Source organism: Calonectris borealis, chromosome 1 (assembly GCF_964195595.1).
Source record: "Calonectris borealis chromosome 1, bCalBor7.hap1.2, whole genome shotgun sequence".
NCBI classification, from domain to species: domain Eukaryota; kingdom Metazoa; phylum Chordata; class Aves; order Procellariiformes; family Procellariidae; genus Calonectris; species Calonectris borealis.
In genome coordinates this window covers 35,106,494-35,134,110 of record NC_134312.1, presented here as the reverse complement: position 1 = coordinate 35,134,110, position 27,617 = coordinate 35,106,494, and the positions used below count along the sequence as shown (strand labels likewise).

At 42.2% G+C, this 27,617-nt stretch overlaps 1 protein-coding gene across 1 annotated transcript; it reads left to right on the top strand.

Moving 5' to 3' along the window:
- The first annotated feature begins 2,907 nt into the window (after nucleotides 1-2,907).
- SLC38A4 (solute carrier family 38 member 4) lies at nucleotides 2,908-24,784 on the top strand. Its single transcript, XM_075148387.1, has 16 exons — nucleotides 2,908-2,996; nucleotides 7,069-7,299; nucleotides 8,155-8,245; nucleotides 9,532-9,647; nucleotides 12,719-12,792; nucleotides 12,919-13,011; nucleotides 14,642-14,723; nucleotides 14,819-14,901; nucleotides 14,998-15,056; nucleotides 15,449-15,727; nucleotides 15,846-15,925; nucleotides 17,004-17,104; nucleotides 18,084-18,208; nucleotides 20,840-20,984; nucleotides 21,975-22,072; nucleotides 23,476-24,784. The coding sequence occupies exons 2-16, from the start codon at nucleotides 7,181-7,183 to the stop codon at nucleotides 23,575-23,577; spliced, it is 1,647 nt and encodes a 548-aa protein (XP_075004488.1). The 5' UTR covers nucleotides 2,908-2,996; nucleotides 7,069-7,180; the 3' UTR covers nucleotides 23,578-24,784.
- The last annotated feature ends 2,833 nt before the right edge of the window (nucleotides 24,785-27,617 follow it).

Here is a 27,617-nt window from a genome sequence, read left to right as displayed (position 1 = left end):
AACAGGACCTGCTGTTGTGGAGAACGTGGGAGGTTGTGCCTGGAGCGCAGGGACCACTGAGCCCTGACTAATGGCACTGCCGCCGCCACCACTAGCTCCACTCCTTGCTGAAAACCTCTGCTCTGGGAACACCCGTCTAGCTATAGAAGATTGCTCAGGGCGAGGCCTTCTCTGTGCGGGAAATGTGCCCTCAGTCCTCACATCTGCCATGTCTGGAAATTTCTCTCCTGTAAATGATGGCAGGTGTAACTGCATAACGTGTTGTCTCTATGAGATGGTAGCTACTCAAAAGGCACCAGAACAGGTCCACCAAATATCATAGTTCTAGCTGCGGTTGACCTGGCTTGCTCAGAGAAAGGGTAAACAGGGGTCTGGGCGCTGCAGGGGAAACACTCCCTGATGAGCTGCAGGTGCTCCATAGGCACAGAGATGACTATCGGAGCTTGTAATATGAACCCACAAATTTACAGAGAAAGAAGAGATTTATTTAGCAGCTTTTGAAGGAGTCGTCAGTCAAAAGTGGTACACTTGGCCTTTCTCTGAACACAAGAGAAGCTACTCTGGCTGCAGGGTATCTGTGGCAGAGACATGTCTCACAGAAAGCTAGTGCCAGGTACAACCAGGTGTGGGTGTGAGGAATATCCCAAGGTTGTGCTTTCTTTTGCTCACTGTTTCCAACATTATAATCAAGAATTTAATCCTATTCTTTGCCAGAAAACAAGAAAATATATTTTCTTCTTTAAACTCATGCACAATCTCAAGTAATCCTAGCAGATGCAAAGTTTTGTTTAGAAACAGTGAAATCAAATACAGCCAAGTTGAAGACAAGAAAGAAAGGGCTCTGCAGTCCTAGGGTTACGATGTGCCTCCCTTCAGTCTGAAGACTGGATACCGACATTTGCCCTGCTGAGAGAAGTCTTTCCTGGTGAAAATTAAGTAGTGCTTTTCTAGTTAGGGATAGGCAGAAAGAACTGGCAGTGTCAAGAAACCCCCCGTTGATACAGCTGGCTCTTCCTCTGCGGACAAAATTGCCTACAAGCATGTGGATGGTTTCTGCCAGCCCCACCTGCCCATATACCTTACGCTGCCTGGCATCTTCGGGGCATTAGATGCTGGGGCAGGGACACTACTGAGCACCATCGGTCCTGATGACTCCATCCCACTGTGCACTGAGGAAAGACCCACCCAAGTACCCTGACGTTGCTACAGAGAGAATTGTGCCATGCTGCTTAGGCTCGATGGGTATCAGACATAGACATCGATATCTGTGGTATTTGAAAAGGAAATGAACTCTCATCTTGATTATTCTTTTTTTTATGTGTCAGAAGTAATTTTCACAGCTGTTGTTGATTTGTTAACACATCTGTCCCCAAATCTCCCTGCTGCTTGCTTTATGGTTTACAATCTTATTTTCATTTGTTTAAAGACATGTTTTTCTCTCCCCTGTCGTTGCATGAGACATCCACATGAACAACAGCGCAATGAGGAAACTGCCTAGACCCACCGTCCTGTCAAGTGTGCAAAGCAAACAGGCGCAAACGGAGCAGGACTGCCTTCCCCCGCCCCTCCTGCAGCTCTGCTCCTCTCACCCTTGCAATGGCATAGAACAGTTTGGTGCCAAGCTGCAGCTGAGAACTGCTTTAATTCATTAAGGACACCTATTCTTTAGAGCAAGAGCCTGTTTCCCTCATCAGACCAGCAGATGCAATGGAAAATACGAGCAGCTTTCAGACTCAAAGTCCCTTCAACCAGTCTAAGCCCAAAAATTTGTTCATTTTTCCAACTCTGTGATAGGTTTAAAGCAAGACAGGACCTCTAGCTCTGAACCTTGCACCTCTTAATCTTTGGACTGTACTACTTTTGGCACGACGGGCCTTACGATCAGTCGCATTTTCATGGGAATGCAGAACTGAGGGAGACAGCTTATTTTTATTAAACTATTTGTCTGAGTCTATATTGGAACTAGGATTTTTTTGGAGCGGGGAACCATGAAACGGCACACCACAGCCGGTGCCGGCAGCAAGCAGGCAGAAGCCCTGCTCGCGGCGGAGCGGGGTTGGGTTCCCGCAGGTTGTCACCCAGCCTGAGCTAAAGCAGTCTGAAGGGCCCCGCAGGAAACTCTAAGAATTAAAAATTACATCCCTTCACTTGCCTTCCTGCCTTTGCAGTCAGGCCACTCTGAGGGCTTTAATCACAAAGCCTACACAGGAGGGAGGGCTGGAGGGTTGTTTGGTTTTTTTAATTATGGTCATTATGTAATTGGATAAAAGGTTGTAAATTCTACAGTATTACAGACACATCAGAGGTAATGAATTACTTCTCCACAGGTCTATATTGCCTTTAAATGAATAACATTTGTCACTTGACATATACCTCCACAATTGCAATTACAGTAAATATTTCAACTGGGAAACTAAGGCACGGGTCAGCCAGGCTATTTGAAAGCACACACTTCCGACCAAGTCCTGCCGTGCACACCTCACTGCGACCGCAAGATGCAGCTCTGTAGTCGCAGAGGTAAGAGCAGTGTGGGAGCCCTTAGTTATTTCGCCCAGATCCTATTTTCCAGGCTTATTACTATTGTGCTACTGCAAGTTTAATGCACACGCATAGTTCAAAAATCAAGACTATCAAATGAAAGCATGATCAAGCCTGGGTGAAGCATTCTGTGGATATGCATTTTGTAATAGTGCTAAGCTCAGAGAGCAAATAGCTCTGGTAACTGAGATGTTTGCCCTCAGTGTGCTCCAATAAACTGATTTACCTTTCTTCTTTTTTTTTCCCTTTTTTTTTAAAAAGAGCTGACGCAAATTTGTCAAAGGGAGTTGTTGGGGTGTAGCAGCTGTTGATTGGTTCATCTGATACACTCCCATTTGTCTTTAAATCACTGTCCAACTGCTCTAGGTTGCACATGAGCAAACTTTTCATTACAGGTGCAATTCCTAAAAGATATAACCTGCTTAGCAAGTGAGCAAGAGAACCTGCTTGACTCAGAGGTAAACCTAAATATTTTTTCTTTACGATGTTTGATCGATGTATTTTAGACACGGGCCACGTCTTTAAAAATTGAGAATTAGAAATGTAATTAATCTGTAAATATAAGTGCAATGTGAAGGATGGGCTCCCTAAGATTTACTGACATGGTAATTTATGTTGGCAAATATCTTTGGTATTTCTTCAGGAATGAAATTTAGTCTTTTTTTTTTGTACAGCAAATCAAAACCTAAGCAACCAGAGAAGCAGCAAAATGTGTTTAAAATTGACCAGGCAATTAAGAAACGAGTGCTTGCTTTCCTTTGCGGCCCTTGGCTAACTTCTGAGAATTTATTTCAAGGCTCTTGATTTACTTGGCTAATATTTCTGTAAATAAATGAATTTGTGAAAGCAGGCTTTGCATTTTAATTGTTTGTTTCACAGTGACAACACTTATTTCATTTTGAAATAGCTGCACAGACAATAATATTATAAAGTCACTGTCATGAAGGTGAAGAATCTGGCAAAATCTGCTAAATGAGATACCATGGTGGAGCTTACAAATCTTGATACTGCAAAACCCATGAAAATGTTAGTCATATCTGTGACCTGGCATTATTTGCCCAATGGTTGTCCAGTCTCTTAATGTCTTAACGGCAGACTGGACAGAAATCAATAACGTTGTGAAATCAGATGCCAAAAGTTTCGTCATTTTCTGAATCATTGCTGAAAACCGTTACTTAATAAATGATGCAGAACAGTATCCTATACTTGAAGAGAAAAATAGTTTTATAGGGATAAATAACTTCCCTCTAATAATAGGTGAATCTCTTTTGCAACCTGTATTTCCATTTTAATGCCATACTTCTTTAAGAAAAATCTTTTCTGTTCAGCCAAATGCCACAGGAGGCAGCAAAACCATCGCCATATTGAAGCCAAGTTTAAGGAACACTGTAGAGCAAAGAGATTTTTCTTGTACGTAAACATAAGGGAAAAACGTATTGATTTTAACTAAAGGGAAGGAAGAAGAAGCAGAGAGCTTTTTGGTTACTTCCAAACTTACAAAATTCCTCTGTAGGGAAAGGAAGCTGGGCAAGTCACAACGGGTTTGGACGCGTAAAACGTCCAAATTCAGAACTCTGAAGCAGAACATTAAATCCCGGGGAAGCTAAAGCAGATGAACTTTGGTGTTTCTCCTCCGTTATCATGTGCTAAGCTTCTGGCAGGGCCCAGGCCTGCCCAACCTCGGTGGTCTTGCTCTGTCACGCCATTACTGCCCTGGTGCCTGCCCATTATCCCGGAGCAGTGGTCCAGCCAGCACAAATCCCTGCAGGGGTGCAACCCAGCACCCCTCTACCAGCCCTGGCAGTGGGCTTGGCCATGCTACAGCGTGCAGCTGTAGCCAGCATTGTATTTTAAACAGAGCCAGCTAGGGCGTCCCCCTGTTTCTAAATAGTATCTCGCAAGTCGAGCAGCGGCCCCATTTCCTCGTCAGGTGAAGGGGTGGCAGCTCTGCCCCTTCTACATTAGTCGTGGGGAACGCGTGCCACCAGTACCTCAACATCCTCCCAAATCCTTCAGTACCTGCAGCATTAGGAACCTGAAGATATGGATTTCCACCAACGAAGGACCAGCTCTGCCAAGTTCTCCTGAAGTTCAAAGGCACCGTTGCTTGCAATTACCGTTATTAGTGTCTGCAGGATTCAAATCTAATACCAAGCCTGTTTCATGGGTCTCATCCTGCCCACATTTATGCCAATGGCTTTCAGCTCATGGTTTGCAGACCCCTTGAGCTCTACCAACTGCTCCCTAGAAAGCGACAACTGCAAGAAACCAGGTTCTCTACAGATTTAATTTTGCCACCTGAGGCTTTGCACCTTCACCAGAAGACTTTTAGGAATTCACAGATTAAAAAAAAAAAAAAATTGAAAATCACTGCTTTATGCAGTAATTCCACAGCCTCTTGAGATGACACCCATGAATCAGATTACTTGTGTAAATGTTTGACAGGACAATGTCCAGATGATTCTTATGCTGTAATGTGTATTTCCAGTCAATTTTTGCTCCCCTTTCCAAATTGTGTTTGCTGTGCTGCACAGACTTTCCTCCTCAGGCTAATCTCTGTGTAACTTAACTCCTGGCAACTTTTTTGCTTACTTTTCCTCTGTTTCCCAACTCTTTGAAGATCTGTATTTTTTGGACTGCCACTTCTGGAAAAGACTTTTCTCCGACAAGCATTAGGCACTGCACACAGAAGAGATTTTACCATTTACCGGAACAGGGCTAAGCGCAGTCAGATTTGTCTGCCTGACTTTTACACCACAGATTAAAAATAAGCATCAGGAATTGGAAGGACTTTGTTTCTCAGACAGCGCAGTGTCTGCATTTGAAGACGGTTCTGTGAATGAAACCACAGTTGGGAGGGCTCCGTTGGGGTGTTTTTTATTATTTTTTTGTCTCCCGGAGTTATTCATATCCCGAGCGGGCAGAACCCCCCAGCCACTGGAATGCGAGTGCCGGCAGCTCTGCCCTCATGCCCGAGTCACTCGTCCCCTCATGCACACTCCCCGCGCAGCAGCAGAAAGGAGTAAACACAGCCGCTTTCTCTGGTAGGAAATCTCCTAATGCACTGTGATATTGTTTTTCCTTTTCAGTTGTCTGGTCTGGGTGAATGTTTTTAGTAAGAAGCAAGGAAGCTGACTTTAATTTCTGGCCCACGGTCAGTTTTAGCCTCCAGGATTGGTATTTAAAGTTTACATTTACATTTTAAGCACATGTACTGTAACATTTTGCCACTATAAATATGTTTGTAAACGTTCTTAAGAAAAGCATGTGATCAGCAGCAGAGGATAGTGAAGGTCTGGTCATCGAGCGATGACCTATACATCCATAAATGCAAAACCAGGAAAAAGGCTATTAAATAGTTGCAGGTTTAGTGTTACAAAGAGCCAGACATAGAAATTATTTGTGTTTTCTGATATTGTTATTAGGCAGTGCTGGGCTGCATTTAGCATGTGATATTTATGAAAAATGTAACGGATCCAGCCAGTGTGCCTGATTGCAAGGTAGCAGGTGGAGTGCCAGGAGTCTGCAGTTCTGGCCCCAGGTGTGCCAGCAGTGTGCTATCTGGTCTGCGCTCTCTCCCTTCACCGGTGTGCCCCTTTGTCTCTTCAGCTGTGAAATGGAAATATAAAATGCATCAAGGAATATCTTTGGGAAGGGAAAAGTATTGTAAAACTGCAACATTTCTTGCACGGTGTTTTCCTCTTGAGTCTGGGAATGAGCAAATGAATGTAAATGTGTATCTGCAGATAAGACTGTAACATAAAGCTGCTGAAATCCCAGAGGTGAACTTTGGTTTGTACAGTTTCCTTTGGTCCATATAGAAATAGAGAGTTGAGCATTTATTCATATGATTTTTAAAAGGCGGGAATTTTTCTAAAAGGGTAAAGATAGTCAGTCTTATATCCATGTAATAATCCTGTGTGAGACAGAGCTTCTAGTCATGGGACAAGTAAGAATTAAACACTGATATACTGAAAACCAGAAGCTGCTTTATCAGAATTGCACCTCCTAATTATCAAAGAAGTGATCATACAGAGATGCTCACCTCTGTCAGATCCCAGTGAAAGGGACAAATCTTCAAAACATTTAAATCTGTGACAACGTTAATCTTACAACAACTGATTCAAAACACCGAGCATTTCTCTTAAGAGTATGTATGTTTTGAAGCAGCAGTAGGAAAACCCTGATATACTTCCTTCATTTCTAACAGCAAGCACTTCTGCATCACCATGCCCTAGAAATTCAAAAGCAGCAGATGAAGAAATTATTTTCTGCTGGATTTGTAATTTTGCCAGATGCTGGACAACTACTGCGCATCCCTTGGCCCCTGCACTCTTCACCATTTGAAGGGAGACAGAAGGGCCAAGTGCTGGCACATAAAGGGACATTATGCTTGCCCAGAATTTTCCCAGTCTGCAACTGTTTCCCCTCTTAACGCTATTACAAAGAACAAACACAAACCCAACGGTTCACACTGGTTTATCTAATTTGAGGAAAACTCTAATGAGTTCTGTTGTGTTCTGTTTGCAGAACAGAGTGTTCTGGCAGTCCCCGCATGGTAGAGAGGACCCGCAAGCAGACGGCACGGTGCTGTTTACCCTGAAGAAGCAAGTGTGTGTGCTGGAAAGCGCTGACCGCTCTAATGGATCGCATGGAGCTGCAAAAAGTCAACATCGAACTTGATGATCAGAGCAACAGTGGGGAAAGCCTCGAAGACAACTACACGGAGCTGGTTGATTCAGAAAAGGCTGCAATTAGGAGGTAAGCATTTAAATGGGAAGGCTGTTCTGTTAAGGCTAGAAAGCAGTAATCAAAAAACAAGCTTCACTGATGGCATCTGGTATTCAAAACATTTCCTAGGTAATAGATTGAAATTAGTTTAGCTAGCGTTTTCCCACAGCACCGACCCTCCCTGCCCTGTGCCCAGCACAGCGGGGGCAGCCCGGGTCCTCCCTTGCCGGCCACTGCCTGGGGTGACCTCGGCAGGCTTCCAGCCCCGAGCACCCACTTGGCAATTTCCAGCCACTCCAGTCAGATGGTACACGTGTAAATTAATACGCTCCCAGGGCAGTGCAACCTGAGCACGCAGAGAGAGGGAACGCTTTCTAGGGCAAGTATGGAGGGCAGCAGCTCAGTGCTCCCACGGGGACAGCCCACCCTCAGGCATCTCCGGCAGGACCCACCATAGCACCAGCACCTGGGTGGCCTGAGAAAGACATCTCAAAACCAGACATCAGCCTCCAGCCCTCAGCTTGCTGAAACCCCCGGCACATATCTCCAACAGGGCAGTTGCAAGGCACTTTGTTCCTCGGATGTGAAGTATGTGCTCAGTTTTAGCACATTGCTGGCAGTAAGGAATACTTTCCAACATCTGCAATCAGATATAATTTGAAGATTACTGGGTTTAAAACTAAATTCCAAGGCAAAGCAAAAATCTATTAAACATGCCACTGGATATGAGAATCTTATAGCAGAAAAGAGGGGGTTTTCTGAAGGATTTTTACATGTTCATTGCAATGTCAAAGGAAAGTTTCCACTAATGACAAAAGGCACTGCTTGAACATAATGTGTGTCATAAGCCTTATCTAATATTTTCTTATTTTTCTTTGTGTTCAGTCCATTTGCTAGTGATGATGCAGAAAGTCAGAAGTTCCTTACGAATGGATATCTGGGTGAAAAGAAATTGGAAGAATATAAGGAAGAATATGTAAGTTTTATTCATTCGTGAGGGTAATTATAAAGTAAATTTTATTGACCTGAATCTTTTTCCAAAAGTTTCAGTAAAAAAAGTTGCTCTGGAGCTTGATCAGCATAATCTTGGCTTTGGAAGAGTAAACACATTTTCTAACAGTTAGTGCAGCAAACCCTCTCTGTAGTCTTGCAAGTAAAACTGGATCTTTCCTTTACAATCAGAAAAATTCCTCGGATCATACTTGGACTTCAGTAGCAGCCTTGTCATCTCACTTGAGATGTTGAGCCAGGGGTAGGTCTGCACCCATATTTCTGACAGGAGATTTGGCGCAGAGAAACTTTTTTAGTCCTACATCAAGGTAGAGCTGGGCCTTCATGCGTGCGCGCTTGTATTGTTTGTTTCCAGCATCAGTGCAAATGAATCCACATCCCTTTAAAAAGGGACATTCGTGTTTGGCTTTACAGTGCTGAACATTACACGCACAATACGGCTTTTAGGCAACTCCATGTGCAAACGGAAGCATAGCACCGGTTCCTGGGGTGCACATATGGGTATCTCTCTGCTCAGGATTTAACTTTATTCAAAGTTTTCCTGAATTTGATACAAAGAAAGGCATCATTTTATTGGTCATGTTACAGGTTTTATTAGGATTGTTCAAATAAAACCAAAAAATATTATTTGTGATTGCAAGCTAAAATTAAAAGCCATATACCCCCCCTTCCCTTTCCATTTTGTAGCAGATGTGACTCCCTCACACACCATCCCCCCTCTCCTAGTGTTTTGTCCTCTCCCACTCTCCTGCCTCCACCCCAAGCCACACAGCGCTTCCTTCTTTTCTCCTCCAGACACACTTTTAGTTCCCCAAAAAAAGCATCACATCCTACTTGGAGAAAAATTCAATAATCGGTTGGATTAATTTTAAAAAATCATCTGAATTTTGGGAAATCATTATTTTGGGAATAATTGGGAAATCTGCTAGATAACAGCACTTATTTCTATAGAAGCTGGCCAACACAGCCAATTGTGGCTACGTCACCTCAGTCGCCTGTTGAGGACGTAGTCCTCCTTCCCGCTGAGACAAGGGGGGAGTGGGAAGAGGCAAACACCTACAGCACAGCTGGCTTTGCTGGCAAAAGAGACTTCTTACGGTGGCAAGCACCTGTGTGCTCAGGAACCTTGACAAAGCTCCACCTCTAAGGATCAAGAGAGCAACACAGGGAACACCAGCAATGAGGATAATTAGTCTGTTGTGCTCAGTAAACTGCAAATTAATTGTCATTTTCTGTTCTTGCTCCTAACAGCACCGGGGCAGAGCTTCCTTTGGAATGTCCTCATTCAACCTCAGCAACGCTATTATGGGCAGTGGCATCTTAGGGCTCTCCTATGCCATGGCCAACACGGGAATTGTCCTTTTCATGTAAGTACATAGAAAGAAAAGCAAATAGAATATAAGCAGTGAGCTGGAGCTAAAGTTTTTGTGGTTAGAGAGGTACGTTAAGCTTGTTTTGTTAGCTGAAAAGTTTTGTAAGATCATCTGTAACAAAAATGTTTTAGCTGCACCGCAAGGAACAGTCCACTGCTGACAAACCATTTTTTTTTTATTTTAGCCCTGCTTTGTATCAGGAACACAATGTGAATTGATACTGTGCAGTCAAAAACCAGAGGGGAAGAACAGTATACTGATCCTAAAATAACAACAGCAACCTTGCTGGTTCAGTATGGGAATTCAAAAAGGAAAATAAATCACCCATAAAGTATATATGTACATCATCCCAACTATCTAATCACTATGTAGAAGTGGAAGAAGAATATTCGGTATAAGTCTGAAATAGCAGCATGCTTTGAATGCAAAGGCATTCACAGATTTATTCAGATTTAATGTTGCTCCCTCAAGTCTATTTGTACTCAATGTGCACAGATGACAGCAATGGTATGTGGCTGACATACAGTATCTACACAAAATGAGTTTGGATAGACAGTAACAGATAGCCATGTGAAGTTTTTTATCTATGGCTAACATTGTAAAATGAGAGAGACTGTGCAAAAAAAAAGTTGGTTTTCTTTTTTTAATAACTGGTTTTAATTTTAACTGAAGCCTTAATTTTAATCCCCCATGAGGCTGGAATAAAGCATGACAGTACTGTATGACAATAGGCCATTGTTTTACATTACTGAAATCTAACAAGCCTTTAAATCAGGTTGCATGGCTATCTTTATACGGCTTCCTTCTTCTGGAGATTGTGTAACTATGACAGCAACAGAATTTGAAATGCTACTTGTAGCTTCCAGTTGCTAAGAAACACCTCCTGTTTTGCCAGTAGAATTCTTAACTGAAAATTAAGTGTAGATGCAAATGCTGTCCTGGATAAGTACTTCCCAGCATCTCTGCTCAAGTGGTTTAGATATAGTATTTGCAGATACAAAAATGGAAGCCAGTTCTCAAATTGACTGCATTAGAGTCTGAAAAATGTAGGATTTTTTTTTCTCCAACTTTCTCTGAGCACTCATACTAACTAGCATGGCCATAAATTATCACTGGAAAGAAAACCATGATACATCAAGCCTCAGTAGGGGGAAAAAAATTACCTTCGGAATATCTTTATTTTTAAGGCTCTGTGCATTCACACAGGTGGCTAAAAAAATCTGATATGAGCCTAATGACATTAGCTCTGTTCGCAGTGCTAAAGCAAGGAGTAATGTTAAAGCAACCCTATAGAGTCTTATACAGTAAAAACAAAGGACATCTCCACCCCGCAGCTCATTTTCTTTTCTGTCATACTTCCATACTTTCTGCATGAGAACATTCTCCCTTCTGGTAGAAGAAGGAGTTTTATTTAAAAGTACAAAACTGTGTGGGGATATTGTTACCCCCATGGCATGCATCCACTTGCCAAAAGTTCCTCTGTTTTCACAGATCGTGATGTTAGCATTAGCGGGACAGAAAAATCCCATCTACTAAATGGAAATTGCTGGACATTAATTCTAATTTAGATGATGCTGGCAGCATCGTCTAAATATTTGTAATTTACTGTTCTCATGTTGCCCAAGTGCTCTCATGCTGGAAGATGTTCTACAGCGTGAAGGTGGAAGGAGGGCTCCTAAAACTCAGAAGCTCTCCAGAAGTTCCCATTACATCCTCCTCTCCTGTGGGGGGGAGGTTTGCAATGGCATGGAGCACACACTAGAGCATCTCTTCTGCTGCCTGTCACGATCTAGCAAGTGCAACCAGGATGGCTTTGGTTTACCACACCTCATGTGTCAGGACATGGAGACCACGTCTCTGAATAGCCGCTGCATGGCTTCCCCTGATCAAGAAGGATGCCATCTTGGCAGGATACACTGCAAGCTCAGACACGATCCCCCCTTACCATATTGCATGAGCCCACAGCATGAGAGATGACCCTGCCTACATGAAGTCTGTAGTGTTGTCTGTCTCTCTTAGAGAAATAAGCTTGAGAGAAAAATGATGATCTGGTGGCCATCACCCGGCCCCATGGCCTATGTCTGCTCTTAGACTTAGAACTCGTTAATGAACTTGGCTGTCAGTGTCTCCCGTATCTATACCAAACCGCGTGTTCAATGGAGCGGAAGGTGTGGGCACAAACTCCTGTTCAGCCATGGAGAAAGGCACATTGGCACTTCCTAGCTCTGTCATGTTATTTTCGCGTACCCTTCTGCACCAACACTTCTGCAGGCTGATGACAAGGTGGTTATGGTAATCAGATATGCTGCCCATGGTGTTGTGCCCTGAAAATGTCATACAAAGCTACATTTTTCACCAGCAGTTTGCAAGAGGCAGATACCTGAAATCACATCGGATGCAAATGTTGTGTGGAAGGAACATGGCAGTGATCAGAATTAACAAATTCAGGCACCAACACCTTCAAGCAGACAAGGCTAGAAGAGTATGCTGCAAGTGCTCCAAGGGCAGGTTTTCCAGTGTCATGCCGTGTTTTAGCATTATGCAAGATTTCTGATGTACTTTGCAAAGTGAGCATCTCAAGCTAAACTCCACTTCACGATGACATGGCAGAAGTCAAAAGTAGTGACTAGCCAGGAGCTGGCAGTGAAGTTGTCACAATCACAGTTTGGGGGTTTTTTTTGATAGCTCGGAGTAAGGAGAGAGATTAAAATGAGAGGTCAGTGAGCAGGTAAGAGATCAAAGACCTGACCCTTGCACAGAAATCTGTTTACGTTGGTAGGGTCTTGTTAAGATGTATGATTCTGTCCTTGTGGAATAACAAAAAATTGGCACCTACCTGGACTTAAACAAGCCTTGAGGGGCTTTTGGAGTGTATAAGGTACAACTGCGCTCCAAGTAAGCTATAGTTGACACTTATCTCTTGATTTGCACTGGGAGTCCAAAGCACAAACCTGCTGAAAACTATTTACACATTGAACTTCATGAGAATGAGCAAGCGTACATTCAAATTAACTGAGTGTCTCTGATGTCCTGCTTGGGATTCTGATTTCTGTTTTGCCTTGCAGAGTTCTGCTGCTCAGCGTAGCAATAATGTCGCTCTACTCAGTCCACCTCTTACTGAAGACATCAAAAGAAGGAGGTATGGGGATCAGGCTGTGACTGACAGAGTCTCTACCGCATGCATGTATTTTACCTTGGAATGCAATTCATCAAGTGTGTCCAATGCAGTGGCCCATGGTTCTTTTTTGTTTTGGTTTTTTTTCAGGATCACTAATATATGAAAAACTGGGAGAAAAGGCATTTGGCTGGCCTGGGAAGTGTGGTGTTTTCATTTCAGTTACAATGCAGAACATCGGAGGTAAGGGGCAAAAGCTTTTAGAAAAAAAGTTTTCTAACTTTTTCTACAGAACATAACTGCTTTGTCTCCTCTGTCGACCTAAAAGGCATCAGAGATGAGCCAGGTACAGTGTACGCTGTATTGTAATAAAGAAGAGCAGGAGGAATTCATCTTGCCTTATTTCAGCTATCTGACACTTCAGGGTCTGGTGAAAGCTAGTTGCCTGGCATCTCCCCGTGAGCCAGTGAAAAGCCTTCAGTGATGGCTAAAATGGCTTGGCTGACTGTTCTCAAGGAGTTGGCCATTCGTCTTCATTGACTACAGCTTAGACTAGACATCATCTTCTTCAACTTAGAAAAGATTAATCCCACCTAAAAGGAAAAGCAAACGGTTCTGACTTCTCCATAAAAGAAAGGCTCTTCAGAAGTTCATTTTCCACCTGAATTCTCTCCTTGAAATGACAGTTGGGTTGTGATCTCTCTAAGATGTTGAGTGTTTAAGAGCAGTTGTTGAAAGTATTGATCCACACAGATACTTCCTGTGAAATATCTATCAAGCAACCTCCATCCTCTCAGAAGAGGAGACTCTCTACTTACCAACGCAAGCAGTAGGGGTAGGACTGTGCCTTCATGCAACAAAGCTTATTTCCTTTTGCTACCCTGGGAGAAGAATTTTAGGAGACTGGAGAACACCATATCTGAAAGCTCAGGAGAGTTTGCAATTCTTCCCAGATTTCTTAAGGAGAGGTAATTGAAATATAAATTAAATGCATCACTGGTCAGGTAAATGTATGTAGAATATTTGTGATCTTTCTCTTGGAACTTGGTACGTTTTGCAAATCTCCATCGACAACTTTGCTACCCAGACAGATGACTCACATCTCTCTACTGCAAGAGACTTTGATTTTATTCATAAATATCCCATGGTCTTCCTTCCCTTCTTCAAGCCTTGATATCAAATGTGGTTGAATTCAGGAAGGAAGTATGCTTCACTGTTAGAGAGGAATAGCTGTGCCCCTACTCCAGTGGTTTTCAACCTCTTGTCTAGATTGATCCATAGGTCTCCAGAGACTTCACTGTGGCCAACATAAAATAACTGAAAAAGCATGCCTTCTGGCAGTACATTTAAATGAGATGTATAGAAGTCCACCATTCCATCAGAAATCTTGATAACTTGATATCTTGATATCTTTTTTTTTATATACGGAGTAGAGTATTGGAAGAAGGAAGCTGAAAATAGAAGGGATAAGGTAGATGAAGAAATTTAGAGGCAGTGACAACTAAAGTTACTACAGAATGTGGATGGACAGTGTCCATTTGAAAACCAATATTTACAACAGAAAAGGAAAAGGAAAAATTAAGAGAGTAAATTTCATCAGAACAGTGATTCGAGCATGTTGTTAATTCAGCAATAACTGTCTTGTATTCTAATACTGAATGCTAGATGTCATTCAGGACATGCTTATAAAAATATCAAGGGAACACACCTATTTAGTCACACTGTTATTTGAACAAAACTTATTTCTCTATTTTAGCAAAAACTGGTTTCCCAAAACAATATGTTTTTCATGCAGTATTAATGTTTTTTAAAATAAATTATTTTTGTTGGAACTACATTTTTTTTCTCTGAAAGTGTTTGTTGGTTTTTTCAGCAATGTCAAGCTACCTCTTTATTATTAAATATGAACTTCCTGAAGTGATCAGAGCATTTATGAAACTTGAGGAGAGTTCTGGGTAGGTACCTTTACCCAACCTGAACCTCAGATGAAATTTTTTCACTTTGATGTCAATGATAATGATGATTGTTATTTTTGATTTCTCCTCTTTAGAGAATGGTATCTAAATGGGAACTACCTCGTTATACTCGTAACAGTTGGGATTATTCTTCCCCTCTCCCTTCTAAAGAGTTTAGGTAAGATTAATGCCCCACTTAACCTCATTTCTTATTTCTATTAGGATTGTGAATTTTTATGTAGCTGAACTGTATATTTTTTTTCGTGCTTCACAGGTTATCTTGGATATACAAGTGGTTTTTCGCTGACCTGCATGGTTTTCTTTGTCAGTGTGGTAGGTGACTGTTTGGGTATCGTCTCTAAGCAAATACAGAGCCTGTAAACTGTGCAACGCTGTTATGTTTCTTACTATGACAATTTAATGTGGATGTTAGAATAGCACCTGCAAGTGAACCAAATCAACAAGCCTATTGCTGAATGAAGCCAGAATAAAAAAGATCAGCGTAAAAAACAACACTTGAGAATAAAAAATAAAGCAGGACAACAGCAGAGGCAGAGTAACAACAAATACTTGCAGAAGCAGAAGTGATAACACTTGGTTTCTTGCTCCCACTCTTTCCCCTCTCTTGTCTGTGTGCCTGTTTATATTTCTGTTGGCATATCATGGGTGTAAGTGTAATCTCCCATGGTGGTATTCTTCTGCTAACATTGTCTACTCTTTTGTAGGTAATCTTTGAGAAATCCCAAATACCCTGTCCTCTCCCCATCATGGACCACGGGGTTGAAAACTGGACCGCCACCAACCACACAGTGCCAATGCACCTGGTCATGTTACCAAATGAGTCTCTCAGTTCTGGTGTGAATTTCATGATGGACAACACAGCTGGGCACTTGCCGGGTCTTGAGGAGCCAAAAGATACCTCCCCCAAAAGTGGTGTAGAATATGAAGCACACAGTGACAGTAGTGACATGTGTCAGCCAAAGTACTTTGTGTTCAACTCACGGGTAAGGGAGATTCTGTAGAATTTGTCTTTAGCCATTTGTACCACAGCTAAACTGCTGCCTGCCAAAAGACAGAGGTACAGCAGTGACCATTCTTACTAATGGGAGCTTTATTTTACAGACTGCCTATGCAATACCCATCCTGGCATTTGCATTCGTATGCCACCCTGAGGTGCTACCAATATACAGTGAACTGAAAGAGTAAGGTTCTTAAATTTTGTCCCATACTTCCAGTTAACCATAGCTAGAAATCACTTTCTATGTCTTCTGCCTTGATTGGTGGTGTGTAGACACCCACCTGCTAATGATTTATTGCATTCCATAGTAAGCAGATATTGGCTTTGCTTTGACCTAATAGCAGATACTGGTGACAGAGAACCACTGTTCAGATAGCCGCATTGATCGATATTTACTTAGGAAAGGAGGAATCTGGACAGTCCTTCAAATGATGTGAAATATACTGGGGAACTTCATTGCACTGAAACAGATAATTCTGATTTCTAAAAATTTCTTAATGAGTTCTGTGTCTGGGTCAGCTGCTGCTTAAAGTGTCTTGGGATGCCATTGGTTTGGGTGTCTTACGTAGGCTCTTAACCAAGACCATTTTGCTTATCAAATATCAAAAATCAAACACACTTGCTTAAATCAGCACAGAGTTGACAGTTGGGCAGGGCTAAGAAAACGCATTTGTTCAACAGCAAGAATTACATTACAGGAGGTTTTGCTGCAAAACTCAAGGAGGCCAAGACCCATTACCTCCTATTTCAGCAGGTTTAACTACAGAAGAAATAAAAATTCTCAGATGACTTGGGAACCTGCTTCCAGGTCCTATATGCTGAATATTTTCATGCTGCAGGAGGTTCTTGAACCTGCAGAACAGCCCTATGTAGATATAAGGGTATGTTCATATAGAGCTGACTGAAAGCTCTTGCCTATTATTATTACCAGCCCTGTAATTTTAGCCACTCCATTCTTTATTTAAAATACACCATTTGAGATTGATAATATATAAATAATAATATACAAAATAACGTGGCACATCCATATGTTGACGCTAAGTAAGCAGTAGAAATGGAGTTTCAACACACTTTTATAAGTCTGCTGTTCTGCATAGAGCTGCGAAGCTTCAAGTAATAAGCTCAGTATAACTAATATAGTTGCTATGAACTTACTAGCCAGTGAAGGGATGTCAGTAAAGCTATGACTCTCCAGAGTACTTCTTGTACAAATAGAGGCTTTATAAGAATAGCGCTATTGCTCTCTTTCTCTCCTACTTCAGTCGTTCCCGAAAGCGGATGCAGAATGTCTCAAACATCTCCATCACTGGCATGCTTATCATGTATCTTCTGGCTGCCCTCTTTGGATATCTTACCTTCTACGGTAGGTCAAAGCCTTGTTCTCTGCAGAATTTCCCTCTCATTTTAAAGCAGGTGAGATGGATCTATCACACTGAGCCCCAAGTGCTCATGTATTTTCTGTGGGCCTGAATCCAGGTGTAAGCATTATTCAAACATAATACGTAGTGTGTAACCTCCTGGAAAAGTGGTGGGACTTATCCAGCTGTCAGACCACTAGTTCCTCACCCATGGGAGACAGGGGCACCTACTAGGGGGACCAGTTGTGTATCTCTTGGTTTTGTGAACTCAGACAACAAGCTGCTGTAAACTTGGCTCTTGGCAAAGGCCAAAAGTGACCATACTAAAAATACTCTAGTGCTCAACAGTTTTACATGACACTATTAAGTGCTACCCACCCTGGCTCTGATGCCATTAATTCAGCTTCACCTATGCTGAAAAACAGGTGCAAATCATTCTAGTGTAAAAAACATATGGAAGAGCTAGACTAACCGGTAGGTAAACAGAGTAGCCCCTGTATTAGCACACCATTTTATGCAAACACCACCTCTTTTTACCTCATTAGTTCCTCTGTTACAGCAGAGAAGTGAATGACACAGCACAATCTGCTCTCTATCGCTGGGGCAAGAGGGCTCTGTCCAAGAGCTGGGACACCTGGGTGGAGGTCAAGGGATCTGTTCCCAGTTCAGTCAGTTGTTTCCTATTTTGTATCAGAGAAATTATTTTTACCTCAGGTTCCACATCCACTTAATGACTTTGAGAAAGTTATTTGAGATACTGGAGTACAAAGCATCACCTCAGAGCTGCATTACCCTCATCATCTCTGAATGATGGACTTGTATCGGTCATGCTGGGAAAATTCCTCTTTCGTGCCTAGCCCATAACATGTATCTGATGACAGCAGCTGGGCCAGAGCTAATCTTATCTGGCTGCAGTATAAAGATCCTTTTCCATGCACAGATATTGCCTAAGTGATTTAACTCCTTTCTGTTTCCTTTTCGTAGGAGAAGTTGAAGATGAGCTACTCCATACGTACACCAAAGTGTACACCTTCGACAACCTTTTGCTGTCAGTTCGCCTGGCAGTGCTGGTGGCTGTAACCCTGACCGTGCCCCTTGTCCTTTTCCCTGTAAGTAACACAGCTGCTGAAGCTGAAATCGGGGCTAGCCAGAATACACTCACTGTATGTGCTTAGCACAGACAGATTTTAACATTGAAGAAAAGTAAGCCTGGTTTTTATTTGGGAGAGTCTGTTTTCTCATATACAGTTTGACCAGAGCAAGGACCTTAGGTAGTTGGGGTTGCAAACTTTGAAAGACTGAAATAAATCAGTCTTTATAAATAAATCAGAAATAAATCAGGAACAACTGTCCTGTCTCTCTCTGGCTCTCTCTGTACTATATTTAACAGAGCAGCAATGTAAGTACTGAAGACTTGGGGATGTACTGAAACCACTTACGAGATTTCCTAATACAGACATAGGCACCTACTATAGCATCCAAACTCAAGAAAGACACGTGCGGCTCAGGCCACGCGCGGGGGGGGACTGCCAGACCTGGCCAAGGTGGAGCGGCAGAGGCCCTGCGCACACCTTGAGTCTAGGGACAGGGGAGGAAGCTAAGTGCCAGGAAAATAGATGCAGTCAAGACCCAGCCACGTAGTCAGATGTTTGAGCAAAGTTTGGAGCTTCTAGGTGCCGTTCACAGGGAAAAACGCAATATCCACAGTAGCAGGGACAGAAAGGCACAGCTAAACAAACCGCTCTGCAGAGGGACTGACCCTCCTCAGGGACCAATCCCCACCTGAAGAGCAGACCTCTGGGCTCCTGAATGTACAGGACTGTCCCTCGTGCCTCCCCTGAGCTGCTATCCAGCAGAGGAGAAAATAGTTGACCCTGGTCAGTAAGTTTTGGGAGGTTGGTGTGCCATTTGTATGACAAGTACAAGCCCAGCATCATGCTGCCGGCGGCTTCCCAGCAATCTGCGTCACACCACAGTGTTCCTATCTGATGAGCACAGTAATCCTGGGGTCCTGTTGCTCCGTTGTCCGGGATGCAAACACGAGCTCTGCGTAGGTACTGTTTCCAGGCTTGCTGACAAATACCTAAGAACAAGGATCACCATTCAAGGTTGTCTACAAAAAAAACTGTTCTGGTATAAAGGACCCAGAGTGATCAGTCCATCTAGCTTACAGAGCGCTCCAGTGCTCTGCCTTAAATGTCGTGTTTAAACCACTGACTAAATGCTTAAATTAATGGATCATTATTCATGGGAAAGCAAGCTAAGGGCATTGCAAAAGCCTCTATCTGTCAGATGTAGTATCTTGCATTTTTAGCTTTCTGTATACATTTTTACATTTGAATGGAGTGCAAAGGCTTAGCAGTTACATACCACAGCACTAATTGCTCTATTAAAAGAACTCCCGAGAAAATATCATTTGCTTGTAAGCCAGCATATCCAACAATTTTAAATGGCCTATCAGGATAGCCGGCTCAGCAAATCTAATTACTCCAAATAAGCAGTATAGTTGTATCAACTACTTTTTTTATAAACTACCACATTTGTATTTTCTTAAAGTAGTCAGAGTTTATTCTTTAAAAAAAAAAAATTATTGCATTGCTGCAAAATAAAATTAAATATAGATCTATGTACCGTTAGTCACTGTAAAATCTCAGTTTGATAGCTTCATTTTAAGGACAATGTCACAGCAGGAATAATGCACACGATGCTGACAATGAGTGAACAGGAATGCAGGCAGCATTTCTTGGGTGGAATAAAGCTGTTTTACACTGACTCAGGGAATGGACAAAATTTTTGCAATCTGTCTCCCTCTTCCTAATATTGGCTCACATCAACCTGAAAAACATTAAATGTGAAATTCATGCTGTGTTTTCAAATGATGGGCTCCAAGTCTGACAGCACTCCATACATTTATTGAATTGCCAAACTCATCCAGAAATAGTTGTCTGGTTTTTAGAACAACCAAACAGAGGTGGGTTTTGAGCTTTTTTCAGTGTAAAAACATTTTTGTTCAACTTCTACATTTCAAATCTTTTAAGTTAATCATGGTACTTCAGAGTAACCCTATCTCCTGCCACCAAAGGGATTTGCTGTTGACCTTTTTCCTACTTACCATCTTTGCTGATGAAAACGGAAAAAAAATTCTCTGTGTTGTGTGAGAAAGTCAGCAGGGAAAAAAGGATGCTCTGCAATAGCTTTTAGGATTATAATTTCCAAGTGGCATTGATAAATATGCTTTTATTTTGAGAGAGATATATATGTATATGTCTATATTTAATGGAAGCAAAACAACAGCTTGCTCTTTCTCTCACAAAAGTAAATGACAGAACTACTGTGGGATTTTCAGAGGGATCAGGTTCAGGAATACAGCAACTCATATTTCACCCGTGCATTTTTTGCCTGCTGATTAGTATTCACAGTGGGGGTTTCGGGGGGAGAGGAGGGGAGGGACGATATTAGCGTCTTTCAGTTGAACAGATTTCATGTCCCTGATTTTACACCCTATTTACTTGACTTTATTCTGTACTGCAAATATTTGAGTTTCTGCACTAAATTGTGAACCCAGTTCTCAAAAACCTACATCAGAGTGAGATTACATTACGGGAATCAAAGACTGAAAACACATTTCTTCCGTCAGAATTTCTCACAGCAAAAGTAACTAGCATAGATCATTTTAAAAAGTGAAAAGCAAAGATAAATTAATTGCTGCTTTACTTTCCCTGCTGGTTTTCATCCTACAGATCCGTTCATCTATCAGTGCATTGCTGTTTCCCAAAAGGCCATTCAGCTGGATAAGACATTTCCTGATTGCAGCAGTAATTCTTGCTTTCAATAACCTGCTTGTAATTTTTGTCCCGACTATTAAAGACATCTTTGGATTTATCGGTAGGTTTCATAAATACTTTTTGTTTAGCCTGTTAATTCTTTCCACAACATATTTACATTCATGGACTGAATGACAGTCTCAGTTTGGGTCTTATAGTACAGTAATATAAACACAGATTAAAGTTAAAAGGGAAACAAAAATTCCCAAACAGCTGACAGACAAAGCTAAACACTACCCAGCTTTGTTGCTACCTTGCTGGAGGCACAAGGAATCCAATAATCCCAGTATAAAAACTGGTAAGGAATTCTCATTTTGACAAAAAGGGCATTTAGTGCTTGTGGGGGAGAGAGAAATCACCTTTGGTTTTCAAGCATCTATAGCTTGGACAAAATGTATTGACTTCCAAACTGTGATGTTAGAAAAAGGATAAAAATGACACATTTCTTTTGACATTCAGAGTTCTCTCCTGACCTCTTTCTTTTGGTCAGTTTCCATCTCTGACCAAAGAGGTCCATGAAGACCCTCCATGCCCTGAGCTGCTGAGGACTCGGGGATGCAGATACCCTTGAGAAAGATACCTCCCTGGGGTTTCTGCCTTTTTTGTATTTTACGCTCCACGCAGGCAGTAGGTTTGCACCTCCTTGGTTTTTACACCTAGGCCACCACGCCGGGCTCTGCCGAGGGGAGAGGAGTAGGCACTTCCAGGGCACAGTTCACCCGCCCGGTTTTCAACACCTGCTTTCCAGGGTTGTCTCGCCCTGGGAGTGCCTGTCTGTCCCCCCTGGACCAGCTCACACGTGGACGCCCCTATCACAGGCAGCCACACTGGTTTGAAAAAATCCTGTCGGCAACAAATGACTCTTTGGGCCCTGAGCACTCAAATAAGTGTTTGGACATCTACAGCTCTGCACAAACGCTGTCTACAGAGAGAGCCCTTTGTGCAGCTGGCCTTGGAACACCAGCTGCCTCCCCACACGCTCTCTTTTGCAGGTACACCACGTTGCTTATGGGTTGGACAGCACGATACTCAGCTCTGCTTTCTCTTCCAGGTGCCTCTTCTGCTACAATGCTGATTTTCATCCTCCCCGCTGCCTTCTACCTGCGGCTCGTTGAGAAGGAGCCCCTGAGGTCTCCTCAGAAGATCGGGGTAAGGGAGCTGGCAGCAATTGCAAAAGGAAGGATGGGAGGGGGTGTGCTTTCCGCTGGTCACAAATACTCGGCCCTTTGACTTGCAACACCCGGCAGTTGATCACAAATGGTAGTGTCTCGCTCAAAGTACAGGTCGAGCAGTGTGAGAGCCAGGCTTCACAAGCCAAAGCCTTTAGCACCCTACTGCTACTGGTACACAACAGTAAGTGTCTAGGTTAAAGTGTGTCTTAAAACACTGGAAAAAGGCATTTATTTAATCCAGTCTAAGCTCTAGTTAACACCTGCACTTGTATAAAAAACAACTAGACAGTGTACAGGGAGCTGTGAGTTCATGCTAGAAGGCCAGCTGTCGATTAACAGGAAGATTTGAGGTCAAGGTTAAGAAGGAAGTTGTACTGCAGAGATAATTAAGGAACAGTGGGTTCCCCACTGAGATAGATCCGTACACCTGCAGGATACATATATGAAGGTCTATCGTTTATACACAGCATGTGTTTATACGTCATGCTGGACGATTGCAGCAATACCTTTCATCCTGAACATCAATAGCGGTCTGCACATTTAACAATATCACCAAGGAGATGTCCTTTGAAAATTTAATCAGAAAAGTTATTGATTAAATAAATATGCAGGCACATAATGTAAACAGATGTACATCTATACATCTGTATACATGTTCACAAAAAACATGGAAGTGGAAGTTCAACCGATACATACTGCAAGTATAAAAGAAAAGGTTTGTTATCACAAAATTATTTCTGAGGATGACTTTTGGAGCTGTTATTATAGAGAAACTGTGAATATTTGTTCGTGTCTCTTTGTTCATTCTTCCTGTTGCTGTGTGTTAGGCACATCTAGAATTTCACACCCTGCACTGAGATCACATACAATATTCATCTTTGTGTTGTGAGGCAGAATATTATTAAGTGTGGACAGATTACGGTAAACCAAAGCCCCGCTAAAGCAAAGGGGGAATGTAAGCGTCTGAATCACTTGAATATATACAGAAATGTCTTCAGAGAAGAGAGATGGGCTTACCTGTTTGTCTAGTAAGGATGAAAAGGATTAACTCTGAAGCTGTTCTTGATATCAGAGACAATGATCATTCATTGAAAATTGGTCAGGTTTAAAGAAAAAAACTGTTCCTTTGTTATATTTTATATTATTGTTCATAATAACAAAGTGGGTTTTTTTCAGGTCTAGTCCTGTAAAGCCTGGCTCTCTTGGACTGAAATTCACACATGGCTAACTTTGATTCACGTAGCCCTATATGACATTACAGAGAATGACCCAAACTCAGGCCCTGGGTGGTACATAAATGCGGTTCCAGTGGGACAGTCTGTGAACTACAGTCTGCTCAGTCACTTGCTTTATTAATACAATTTCATTTTCCAATTGCAGGCTCTAATTTTTCTCATACTTGGCATAATCTTCATGATTGTGAGTATGACTCTTATTGTAATGGACTGGATTTACAATCCCTCAAGTTCCAGACATGACTAACCTGTGGAGACAACCGAGTGCTTTTTATACCATAAATACTTGTATTGTGTGCTCCAAAGGACACCGGAACGGGACTGTTATTCCTAGCTAGTAACTGCAGTATTTTGAAGACAGTTTCTGGTAAGGTCACTAGAACCCAATGGAGTCTACGTCATCCTTTTCACTAAGGATCGTTATTTATGCATTAGGAACCTGAGCTTAGTATTTCTGGCCAGGTTAAATGAAGTGTGTGGTGTGGATGCTTTCTGTTTTCAAAACCAAAATAACCGTGTACATAGTCCTCAAAAATAGCTTGGTGTCACCCTTTTCAACCTCTCCCGTCATGCTAATAACCACAATTCCTAGAGCCCTGGAAAGGTAATGGCCAGAAAACCAGCTAGTGCCTTCTTTTCTATCTGAAGCTCATGGGAGTGGCTGCCCAGCTCCAAGAGAAAGGGGACAGTTTCTGTAGGGGATCTGAAAGGTGACTGCTCCCTACCAATCTGTCTGTCAAAAAGGTGACGGCTTTGACAAGCCAGTGGACAAAGCTGAGCATCAGATTTGTTGCCCAAATTCGTCACTCTTGGCAGGTGACCACTGTCGTACAGAATAAAGCTCTCTGGCACAGACTCTGTGCTGGGGCATGTGCTTGAAGAACAGTTGAGCATTCACGTTTTGTTGTTAAAGATGCCTGTGCTGGAAATGTCAGGCATCTCTGCTGTGGGTTTTTTTGGTTTTCTTTACTTTTTTAATTCTTGTGTAAGCTTGCATCACTGAACAAGTTGTATCCTCCATAGAAACTTGTCTTCCATTCTCACGGGAATTTAAGGAGACCACAAGGTGTGGCAAAGCACCCTATCCAGTATTGTTCAGTACTTGTGTATTTGATAAATGTTCAGTGCAGGAAACTGTAATTTGCTATATATAAAAATATATGTATTTATGTACATAATTTTTTGTTTTCCTCTAGTTATAAAAATGTTACCCTGTGGTAAATGATTTTTGAAAATTTTTTTATGTGTCACTCTATTTTCATAGCCACACACTTAATATTGTTTTGAAGAAAACATATGGGATTGGTGGGTTTGTAAAAGGTTCATTTTTATTCAGCAGTGTTTGAAATATACCTGTAGCAAGCCCTAACTGTTACCTGTGTAAAAACACATTCAGATGTTTACTACTTGTGTTACAATAAATTGCAAGATGTTTTCCTCTTGAGAATTTTTAATACGTGCCTCAAAGTTCTGTATTACCATTGTAAACCACAAATTTGGGTAACTTGCTCTGTTGCTCTGTAGCTTGTCTATGCATATGCTAGCATTCAACAACATGCATAATTAAGCTATGCAAAGGAGAACACATTACTGACAATCTCAAGTGTATCATGCTATGCAGCTGTGCAAGACAGAAAAAAAAGGTTAGAAGTTCTGTGTTGTATGGGTGCTTAATTAACACTCAGTACCCTCCAGACTGGGATTTTGTCTATGCTGTGGAGTACCCACTACATATGCTCTCTGTACACGCCAGGGAAAAATAGTCAGAGAAGTCGCGTTAAGCAGAGGGAACGAGTGGGAAGGTGCGGCAGTTGGTTTTAACACGCTTACACAAATCCAGGCTCGAGTAATTGGAGTATTCATCTTCCAACTCAGAAATCTGTTGAGTTCACACCTGTGAACTCAGGAAATCGTAAAGCACACAAAAGTTGACTCCGCTCACTCACCAGCTTCATGCGAAATTCAGTGTGTGTGTATAAATGTGTGTATGTATAAATGTGTGTCTACTTACAGGTTAACTGGAAAAGCATATCAAATATATATTCCATGCCAACTGCTATATTTCTGAGCATATTTTATGCTCACTTCAGTACTGTATCCTTAATATACTGGGGCACACTTCCTTGTGAATGCTAAGTCTGGGTTTGCATTTTTTAAAGAAAAAGGTGCCAATAATCTTTTGCTGTATTTTAAGCAGACTAATACAAATAATGCTGCATTATTACTGAAGAGACCTTTAACATGGACTGGAGTTAATAGTAACACACCCACATATCTCTCCTCCTGTGGCCAATACTGAGAGTTAAAGAAGAACTGAACTGTAACTGCATCTTTGCTTCAGAGCAAAAGCACATACAGCAACTGCAGCTGCATGTATAGACTTAGGAATTCATGCAACCCACCTAAAATATAGATGACCTCAAGAAAAGTAACAGAAAAACTATGGAACAATGGCACAAGTCACTGCCTTTTCAGGGCACAAAACTACCGGTGTCCAAAATAGAGGTAGGGAGTCTGTAAAATGTCAGTTTTTCAAGTTAAAATATGTTGGTCACAGCGATATGCAGCTGCCGCACATACTGGGAGTAAGGGTAGTATTGCACACTAACTTATTAGCACTGCTGGGAATGGTGGATGTTGGAGTTTCTTGTTCATGTTGTAATGTTGACGATAGGCTTTGTGAGTATTTTTATTACAAAACCATCCATTGATGTACAATAAATGAATTTTTCAAAGACTGCAGAACTTTTTTCTTCTGTCTCAGGCCAGCAGGAGAAGGAATTTTTTGAAATTCAAGCAGAGTCAAACTGGTAGCCTTAACGTGAGCATCACTAAAACTGCATTCCCTTTTGAGAGAAGTTTGTGTGTCCATGTATCTGCAGACGAGCAAGACAGCAGACAGGGCAGCCCCTTCATATAATAACCCTTTTGCATACCCTGTTTTGTATCTATTCATGGAGCTGCATAGGCATCACTGGGTAAAGAATGGCTGGCGTTAAAAGTGGGGTTATCTGCGAGACACTGAATGCCTCGTTCTTTGGAGCGTGGGATTAGCCGGGATACACAGTATAGCAGCTAAGTATAGTCACTCTTAGGAGCGCGCACCAGATGGTACCGCACTGTATAAATACTTCCTATCATTGCAGCTGTAGGTTTTCCTGCTGTTACATATTTGTCTGGTGTATAATCGTAGCCCAAAATATACTGGTCTGTGTGCCGCTCCAGCACCGATGAGCTCATGTGAGAACCACGCTCGCGGACCCAGCCAGCCAGCGTTTGCAACCTGCCCGCTAATGAGGCAGGCACTGCAGACCCAGACGCTTGCTCAACACCTGCGACATGAACATCCTCCCCGATTTTCTCCGTCTCTTGAAGTTAGGTATCCTTAATTCCCTGCAGCATCTCCTCAGCTCTGTCTTGATGGTTCTTGAGCTGTAAACTTCTTGTGGCAGGAGGTTGTTTTAATTAAACAATTAAAATTGTGGCAAGTGAATGAGGAGAGTTAAAGAAAAGGAAAAAGCATGTCTTCAAGGACAAAAATGAAAGCAATGAAAATGTATTAGAAATTTTAGTGGTCATAGAGGTGTGTCATTAAATGGACATGACAAGAATGCTGGAAGTGATATAGAAAAAAAACAGAAGTACTCAATAAATATTTCAGCTCTGGATTTGCAAAGAGGCAGAACAAGGGACACTCATGAGAGGGCAAAGTCCACTCTAGTCCATAAACAATCAAAGATGATGTTAAACAACATCTATCTGAAAGAAGGGCAGCAGGCCTAGATAAGCCACAAAGCAGCTGGCTCTGGTGTTAATTTTCAGTAGATCCTGGCATGCTTGGCTAGTTCTCAATGGCTGACATAATAGTAATTAGAGCTAGTCAGCAATTACTCACTGAGAGGTCTAGTTGGTTCTATAGGTGGAAAATTTCCATTGATTTGACTTTAAATTTCACTGGAAGTTTTACTGAAAATGTGCTATTGCAACTAAATTCTGGTGGAGCCCAGGCAGACCCGAGTAGAAACCTGCCTGGTTTTCCATTAACCCTCCTGGCAAGGTGCTGGGGGCTCCTGGGGGTTACAGCTCCTGGTCTCCACCTCCCCTGGCAGCTGAGTCCCCTGGGGCTGGGGACCTGCTACAGGGCCATCCTGCTGACACCCATCCCGGCCAGCCCAGGTGCTTTGGCTGGAGGTCCCGGGTGAGCTTGGGGTCGCAGAGTTTCCTCCCGTGGAGCGTGGCCTCAGCGCTGCAGTAACAATGCCATCAACATTTCCATGGTATATTGTG